We start from the raw sequence: 9,197 nt of genomic DNA on the forward strand, positions 1-9,197 counted from the left end.
GACTAAGCATGAAGTCCTAAATCATTGTAAGTCAACATATTTACTCATGCATGTTTGTCCGACGTATGCTTATGCTTTCACATCGGCTGCAGAGGCTACATGGGAATTAGCTATAGTACAAACTAATGCCTCTACAGCTCTACAACAATGTGTATATACTCCAATACCACATACAGTAGGTGAGTGTTTCACGCACATGTCAACAATGTGCAATATTTTTTTTCCCCCAGTGTGATACTTATACTGTATGTGAGGATGTAGGCAAACATTTAGTGGTAGAAGGTTATCATATAGCACCAGACAATTGTGAAGTTAGCAGTAATGCGATCACAACCTTGCCTACTCGCCATCATCTTGCAGTTGTCACAAACATTACTTCTGAACTGGTTCCCATACCATTTCCCCTATATATAAGTTTCAGTAATCTTCATATTGTTTCTGATAAGCTTCTTCACCAAAGTGGAATTTCTCCACCAATGTAAAGTTTCTCTAAAAAGGTAAAGTTTCTCCTGCAAGGTAAACACGATAGCTAGAAGTCAAACAAACTCCTTTTTTCTTCCTAAGTGAAACAACAATATCGGGTATTTAGTTTCCATTAATGTTGTATTTGCATATATCGAGCCGAGAGAGAGAGAGAGAGAAATTGTGTGTGTGTATGCCAAATGATTCCCACTCAGCAACTCTCAAAAGTAAAACTGCGAACTCTGCATAAACACACACACACACACACACACACACACACACACACACACCTGTTGAGTAAGCGTGTTCACAGGTGTATATGAGGCCCGGCAGCAATGCAAGTCTTCCCATAGCCCGGCCAGACAAACCAGTATCACCCTCATACCAGTTTAGTGCTGGCATTCAGAACGATCGGTGTGCTGGAAAAGTGTTCTGATTAACAACTTTCTGTGATGGTGTATAAATCCTAGCCAATCAGACTCGAAGAAGAGTTTCACCTGTTCTGATTGACAAAGTTCAAGGATTAATTGTGCTTTGTATTCTGATTGTAATTTAAGTTGAAGATCGGTGCTAGGGTGTTATGTGGGGTCTGATTGCCACATTGAATATACCATCAGATCTGTGACAGTGTATAAAATAATAATCACTCAGAAAATACAAACAACTATGTACATTATCTGATTATCTCTCGAATTCATGTCAATTTATGCAATAGTATAAGTTCTGATTGTCATTTGATGTCTGTGTCTTCTGATTGCTACTCAGATTGAAGGCAACTAGACGCATATACAGGTATGTATGTCTTCTGATTGTCTCGTTTACATTGTCTTCTGATTGGCCCCCTCTACATTGTCTACTGATTGTCCCCTTTACACTGTGTTCTGATTAGCGCTCTGTAACATCCAACTTGGCAGCTATCAGGAGGTTGGAGCCAGCCAGGGTATATAGCAGGTGTTAGCTGATAGTGATGGGGAGTGATGGTGAGGGCTAGTGATGGTGATAGGTGATGGTGACGAGTGATGGTGAAGGGTGATGGTGACTCCCAGTGATAGTGACAGTCAGTGATAGAACTATATATAGCCTCGTGTTGACAAATTGATCATGAGCTGGTCCCGGAGGCTTGGCGTGTTAGGGAACAATACCCACACAATATCCACACAATACCCACACAATACACACACAATACACACACACAATACACAATACTTTCGGTACACAAGGAGCCATAGTGGCCGACACTGTACTCAACCTCCTCCAGTTCCCTCAACGGTAAAATCAGGTACCCAAATATATCCAGGTAACATATTCACGTCTCTAATAAGATGCACAGATGAGAGACACTAAAGCGAGACTGTAACGAGATAATGAGATAGTTGGAAGCAAGACAGTGTACAGGTGACGAGATACAAGCTTCCCCCAACCCCCCTCCACCACCGTACTGATAAGCAAGAGGGTAACACACACTACTTCTTTCCATCTTCAACAATGTATCAAAAAGCGTATCTTTATCTGCTGCTTCTGATTACGAACGAAAACATCCTGTAATTATCATTTTATTAATAATGAGTTGTTGAGAATTACATTTCGAGAACCACCAGAAGATTAGGTTCCTTTAGCTTATTTCAACTGATGATTAAGCACCCTAATAGGGTATTAGGGTAGCACCCAAAGGGTTTTTTTGGTAGGGTAGGGTAGGGTAGGGTAGGGTCGGGTAAGGAAGGGTAGGGTAGGGTAGGGTAGGGTAGGGTTAGGATAGGGTAGGGTAGGGTTAGCGTAGGGTAGGGTAGGGTAAGGTAGGGTAGGGTTAGGATAGGGTAGGGTAGGGTAAGGAAGGGTAGGGTAGGGTAGGGTAGGTTAGGATATTTATAAACAGGTGAAATAAACTAGGGTTCATAATCTTCAGGTACTCCAAGTCTCAGCGTTGTTCCATTCACATACACTTAGGACTGATGCATAACAAGGTGCATGTTCTGACACCCAACAGCTGACACCCAACAGGTAACAGAGAGTCGTGTTTGTGCCTAATCAGCAAGTTATCTATCAATCGCCCTGAGAACTACACCACCTTGCTGCTCTAGATAAGTTTTAATTAAGGTAACTAGTTGAGTGAATTTATAATAGGCCCCCGTTATAATAGACCCCAGCCCTACTAGGCCCCATTTCTAATAGGATCGACATAAAAACAATTAGACAGACTTAGGTTATCAAATTGGGACCTTTGCCAATAATTAACACACAGGTATATCTCACCCATACAGGTTAATGAAGTGATTATCTGTTGTTTTTTATCTTTGAATTGTAGTAATGAAAATATATAAGGTGGGTGAAACGAAACGAAACGAAACACTAATAGAATAAACAGAAAATAAATCAACGAATACACTATTGAAATAAATGAATAAATTAATAAATAAATCCTCAATTTACCTCTAAACTCAGGTACTCAAAAGGGTTACAGCAACTCATTAACTCACCTGACGAGACAAAGATGAATATTGTAAATTAAAAAAAAAATTGTAAACACTTAAATGGAAAATAAAGTTAATTTAAGGAGAAAAAGTGAAGAAAAAAAAACACTGGAAAATTTTATATAAGTGACTAATGACGAAACTAAGTGCCAGGAACGCCAAAAACACTTTGTGAATTCTAGAAGATTTCCTGTGTGGTCTTTTGGGAGGGAAGGACTCGAGAGGTGCATCCTGCAAGAAGTCCTAAAGCTGAGATCCTAAGAGAGGGAAGGATTCTAGAGGTACAACCTAAAAAAGATCCTGTGAAGTCCTTAGAGAGGGATCCTATGAGATCTTTAGGGAGGGAAGGATTCAAGAAGTGCATCCTACGAGAACTTCACCAGTACTTAGAAACAACATCATCATCAACACTTAGGGAACACTCCAGAGCTTCATCAACACTTAGAAAACAAGAAAACATCCACATGAAAAAAAAATTCATGGACACCAAGCATAGCAGACGAGAGAGAGAGAGAGAGAGAGAGAGAGAGAGAGAGAGAGAGAGAGAGAGAGAGAGAGAGAGAGAGAATATTATAGGAGATAAAGTTACCAAGGAGGAGGAGAAGGAGGAGAATAGGGAGGGGGAGGAGAGGGAGGGAGTGAACATGAGGAAGAGGAGTTGGGGGCGGAAGAAGAGGAGGCTCAAGAGGGAGGAGGGGAGGGGAAGGAGAAAGATTAGCATGAGAAGGAGGGAATATGAACAGGAGGAGGAGGGATGGGAGGAGGAGGAGGAGGGGATGGGATGGGAGGAGGAGCAGGAGGAAGATTTAGGAAGATTATCAGATAGATATTTTCAATTCCAGGGAACATGAGACAACAAAGGAACACACACACACACACACACACACACACACACACACACACACACACACACACACACAAGTTACAAGAGATAAGATAGATGATGAATTCTGGGAGTGGAGATGAGAGATTAAGCCATTAAGCCACACAACATCACGGATTAAGGACTCAAAATATGACTGATGGCAGCAGGGAGTGGGAGGGGGAGGGGGAGAGGGAGAGGATGGGAACGAATGATTGTACAAGTATCCCCTTCCTAGTTGAAAGAAAATGGATGACTGTATATCTAGTATTAAGGAATAGAGAATGGAAGGAGGGACATAACTTAACGACAGCTTTTACGAGATACAGAATAAAGGGAATATAACAATGGAAGATTAGAATTGACAGTTAACACAAGAACTCCTGTTTGGTATATGACAAACATAAACTAATTTGAAAAGTTGTTAGGAATTGATCTAACTGACATGAATTATTACCAAGAGTTAGTTCGCCTTATCGTTATTTAGTGTAATTATGTAGAATCACCGTTAAATTAAATAATATCAAATCTCAGGCATTATGGAGCTACTACATGTTCAGATGAGTATTTGTGTGTATGTTTCCTGCAGGTACAATGTCGACGAGGAGATTCCGAACGAACCAACAACTACCTGTGATAATGGTGGCATTAATTAGCATGATATCGATATACTGCGTCTTCTCAAGGTACATGTGTGTTTGTTTACCTGATAAATTATATCGTGGATAATAATAATAATAATAATGCTAATAATAATAATTCAATAAATACGTTTGTCACTATCGTTATTCACAATCAATATCGACTCTCTCTCATTAGTCTTCTTTATCATACAGTTTCACCTCTACTTCCTTCCAGTCAGACACAGGTAAGTTGTGGTTTAATTAACACAGGTATGTTTATATCACAGAAAAGTAACAAAGATTGAATTTCTGTATCATGAGTGTCATCTCAAATTAACCATAGTGCCATATTAAGGAACACAGTGCCATACCAAATTAATCAGAGTGCCACATCAACTAATATCCGTGTCATAACCCCAGCAGATGACACCAGGCTGAAGGAAATCAGAAAATCCCTTCATGGACGAGTTGTGAGAAATAATGGTAAGTCAACTGATGGGCCCTTGAGCTAATAGACCCCTTGACCTAATGAACCCTTTGAACTAATGGGCCCCTTGTTCTAATGAACCCCCTGACCTAATGGGCTCCTTGACATAATAGATCCCTATAGCTAATGGACCCCTGACCTAGTGGGCCCCTTGAACTAATGGGCCCTTTGATCTAATGGGGCCCTTGAACTAAAGAGCCTCTTGATCTAATGGTTTCCTTGAATTAATGGGCCCCTTGGATTGATGGGCCGTTTGAACTAATGGACTCCTTTGAATTAATGAGCCCCTTGAATAAATGAACCCTTAGTTCTAATAGGCTCATTTTCTTAATAGGCCCCAAGGTTAGGTTAGGTTAGGTTTAAATTATGTATATTACTTATTTAATCTTATTTTTCAGATGAGGTGAAATTGGAAGGTTTTGGCTGGATGCTGTGGCGTGATGATGACCCGGGGAGTCCTTGTGTCAACCTTAAAACCAGGTCAGGTCAGGTCAAATCAGGTCACATTTGGTCAGGTTATGTTTGATCAGGTTAGGTCAAGTCAGATCACGACCAGGTTAGGTTAGGTTAAGTTAGGGAATCATTTAGCTGTAGCTATAATTTGTATCTTCTACTTGATCTATTCTAGTCAATTCAGGTCTGTGTCATGTGTCAGGTCAAATCAGGTCAGATCAATTCAGGTCAGTTCTTGTGTCAAATGTAAGGTCGATGGCAGAATTTGGTAGGGTGTGACAGACATTAGGCCTCATAACCATTCCAACAAGGTGTGGTCACTGGCAGGTTCGGCTGGAATCTAGTGAGGGTGTGGTTGGTATCATTCCCTTCGTCAGGCAACACGTGGACCCGTTACCTGCTGGAGGCGTCGACGGGGATCTTCACGGGATCTGTGTTCAATGACAAGACTCTGTTTAACGCAGGTTAGTGAAAAATTGTATCACCACCGCGACTCACAATGGAAGGATTTGTGAGTTGTGAGCTGTGAGGGGTTATGAGTCAAGTTCAGCGCAGGGAAGTGAGGAATATCATCACCACGACTCACAATGGAAGGATTTATGAGTTGTGAGGGAAAGATTATGAGTAAATTTACCACACAATATTGATTTACTCACTGAACAACAACAAAAAAACCAGAAATATTTCAATAAATGTATAAAAAAAGATCAAAATATCTAAACCCAAATAAAAATATATAAAAAAAAAAAAGTAAAATATTGTTCAGGCAAAAATCTAAAAAAAAATGGTGAAAAAAAATCGATCATCACAAACATTTAAAATCTAAGCACATTTACCCCCCCCCCCCTGCAACACCTTCCTGACGTAGGGTTCCTGGGTGAGAAGGAACCTCCTGACAGCGGGAGAACCATAGTACAGAAGACACATGGAGGTTCTCTTAGTGGTAACCCGAAGGAAGATTTACTCGATAGATACCTGTTAATTAACTCCACTTTACCTGCCATCCTCCTTCTGAGACACCCTGCTAAGTGAGTCTTGACCATAGTTGTGATGTGATGTGCTGTGCTGTACTGTGATGTGCTGTAATGTGATGTGCTGTGCTGTGAGGTGATGTGCTGTGCTGTGTTGTGCTGTGATGTGTTGTGAGGTGTAGTGATACCTTCCGTCTCACCACTTTCTATTGATGTCACTAATGAAACTTTCTATTGACGTTATTAGTAAAAATATTCTATTGATGTAATTGATGAAAACTTTCTATTGATGTAATTGATGAAACCTTCTATTGATGTTATTGATGAAGCTTTCTATTGATATTATTGATAAAAACTTTCTATTGATGTAATTGATGAAACTTTCTATTGATGTAATTGATGAAACTTTCTATTGATGGCGACAGATCCTTCATCTCCTACTGGAAGCTACTAAGGACTCGTAACGCCAAGGATAAACACACGGGCCAGCTGTCTGAGAAGATGTTTGAGACTAATTGTGAGTTGATGTTGTATTGTTACTGATGTTTATCTAATATTAAATTGATCTAAAATATACAAATATTAATTAGATTTTGCTCTGTAATGAATCACCGTAGACAAGGGGCTAGTAGATTATCTCCACTAGTAGACTATCTCCACTAGTAGACCATCTCCACTAGTAGACCATCTCCACTAGTAGACCATCTCCACTAATATCCCGGCACAGCTTTCCACAGGTATGTTGAGCAGGTAACTCGACTCTGGGAACAGCTGGCAGTCGATACCTTGTTGTGGAGTGTAGGGCCTCTACACGTCGTTCATTATGAGGACCTGGTTGCTGATACCGACCATCACCTGCGTCAGCTGCTGTACTTCCTCAGGTGTGATGGTGGAGGTAGTTTACTTACCTGTATTAATTTTGTTATCTTTGAGGTAGTTTTTTGTTGTTCTATCTTAACCTAACCTAACCATTGCAGAGTACCAATGGACGAAGATCGACTATCCTGCGTTAGATCACACTTAACGGGGAACTTTAAGCGCGTCGGCAACAAGGAATTGGATCCCTTTACTACAAGAGAGAAGATAAAGATGACCTTAGCCATTCAGAGAGTCAATCGTCTATTACTTGTCTTAGGTTACCCTGAGTTTCCATACATTGATAACATTTTCCACAACACGACGCAATTTAATGGTGCGCGATGAATGGGGCTAAGTGAAGGGGGGGGGGAGGGGGAGGGGGGGAAGGGGTACATTGTTACCTCAGATTCTACCATCCTCCTTCTAACCTAACCTAACCTGACCTGACCTGAAAAATCTACAGTAATAGTCACACTAGCCCAGATTTTAACCATTCAAAATGAACAGTTAACGATAGAGTGCGTTAAGCTAATGGACAGAGTGGGTGTAAGGTAATAGACAAGAGTGCGTTAAGGTAATAAACAAGAGTGCGTTAAGGTTAATAAACAGAGTGCGTTATGCTAATAGACAGAGTGCGTTAAGGTAATAGACAGAGTGCGTTAAGGTAATAGATAGAGTGCGTTAAGGTAATAGACAAGAGTGCGTTAATATATAGCTGTATGTTAACTCTTCCCTCTACAGACGTTAACCTGACATAAACTGATTAACTTTACGCCCGAAATGACAGATACAATTACGTTCACAATTCCCTGGACACTTAGCAGACCATTAGGTGAGAGAATGACAGGAATTTTAATGTATTTACTTAGATTTTGTGTGTGTTAAAGTGTGTGTGTAATTACGGTTTGTGGTTTCGATATAGTGAGGAAAAAACAGCGTTATATATGACCCTGAAGTAGATGCTATAGGTATTATCAAATGTTCAGGGAAATTTGACCGTAACTGTACATCTCATATTGTAAATCTTAATGACTGTGTTGTTACAATCCAAGATTTTAGTAAACGTGTTTGGATTACTTTTGATTGTAAATGTTTTGGTAAATGATTGTTGATTTAGAGAGTGTAAATTGATCTGATTATAAAGTGATTGGTTGTCATTACTGTGTTTAACTTTACCCTTTGAATACGATGACTTAACCCCTTTGAGTACGATGATTTAACCCCTTGAGTATGATGACTTAACCCCTTGAGTACGATGACTTAACCCCTTCAGTACGATGACTTAACCCCTTGAGTATGATGATTTAACCCCTTGAGAACGATGACTTAACCCCTTGAGTACGATGACTTAACCCCTTGAGTATGATGACTTAACCCCTTGAGTATGATGACTTAACCCCTTGAGTACGATGACTTAACCCCTTGAGTATGATGACTTAACCCCTGAGTATGATGATTCTAACCCCTGAGTACGATGATCGAATCCCTGGAGTATGATGACTTAACCTTGAGTATGAAGGACTTAACCCTTGAGCGATGACTTAACCCTTGAGTATGATGACTTAACCCCTGAGTACGATGACCAACCCCCTGAGTATGATGACTTAACCCTGAGTACGATGACTTAACCCTTGAGTATGATGACTTAACCCCTTGAGTATGATGATTCTAACCCCTTGAGCACGATGACTTAACCCCTTGAGTATGATGACTTAACCCTTCAGTACGATGACTTAACCCTGAGTATGATGACTTAACTTTGAGTATGATGACTTAACCCTTGAGAACGATGACTTAACCCCTTCAGTACGATGACTTAACCCCTTGAGTATGATGACTTAACCCCTTGAGTACGATGACTTAACCCCTTGAGAACGATGACTTAACCCCTTCAGTACGATGACTTAACCCCTTGAGTATGATGACTTAACCCCTTGAGTACGATCATTTAACACTTGATTACGAGCACTTAATGGCCATGAAACTTATTTACAATAATATTAATAAATCTAT

General features: G+C 40.3%; 1 protein-coding gene across 4 annotated transcripts; it reads left to right on the forward strand.

Annotated features, from left to right (window-relative positions):
• The first annotated feature begins 821 nt into the window (after nucleotides 1-821).
• On the forward strand, nucleotides 822-7,541 carry LOC121860334 (WSC domain-containing protein 1-like). Of its 4 annotated transcripts, none has more exons than XM_042357403.1 (10): nucleotides 822-1,254; nucleotides 4,382-4,478; nucleotides 4,629-4,660; nucleotides 4,836-4,898; nucleotides 5,301-5,382; nucleotides 5,683-5,819; nucleotides 6,224-6,383; nucleotides 6,752-6,843; nucleotides 7,054-7,207; nucleotides 7,304-7,541. In XM_042357403.1, the coding sequence occupies exons 2-10, from the start codon at nucleotides 4,387-4,389 to the stop codon at nucleotides 7,527-7,529; spliced, it is 1,038 nt and encodes a 345-aa protein (XP_042213337.1). In that variant the 5' UTR covers nucleotides 822-1,254; nucleotides 4,382-4,386; the 3' UTR covers nucleotides 7,530-7,541. The 4 variants fall into 4 exon arrangements, with proteins under 4 accessions (XP_042213337.1, XP_042213339.1, XP_042213340.1 ...); XM_042357405.1 differs by having other exon boundaries at nucleotides 4,839-4,898; XM_042357404.1 differs by lacking the exon at nucleotides 822-1,254 and adding an exon at nucleotides 2,810-3,211.
• Nucleotides 7,542-9,197: the final 1,656 nt, after the last annotated feature.

Source organism: Homarus americanus, unplaced genomic scaffold (genome assembly GCF_018991925.1).
Source record: "Homarus americanus isolate GMGI-L3 unplaced genomic scaffold, GMGI_Hamer_2.0 scaffold9181, whole genome shotgun sequence".
NCBI lineage: Eukaryota > Metazoa > Arthropoda > Malacostraca > Decapoda > Nephropidae > Homarus > Homarus americanus.

Bases quoted from the DNA above. Each gene is read 5' to 3' on its own strand.
- LOC121860334 (XM_042357403.1), top strand. From the start codon at position 4,387: ATGTCGACGAGGAGATTCCGAACGAACCAACAACTACCTGTGATAATG. The intron at 4,479-4,628 runs GTACATGTGTGT...TTTATCATACAG, and splicing joins ATATACTGCGTCTTCTCAAG to TTTCACCTCTACTTCCTTCC. The intron at 5,820-6,223 runs GTTAGTGAAAAA...TTCCTGACGTAG, and splicing joins CAAGACTCTGTTTAACGCAG to GGTTCCTGGGTGAGAAGGAA.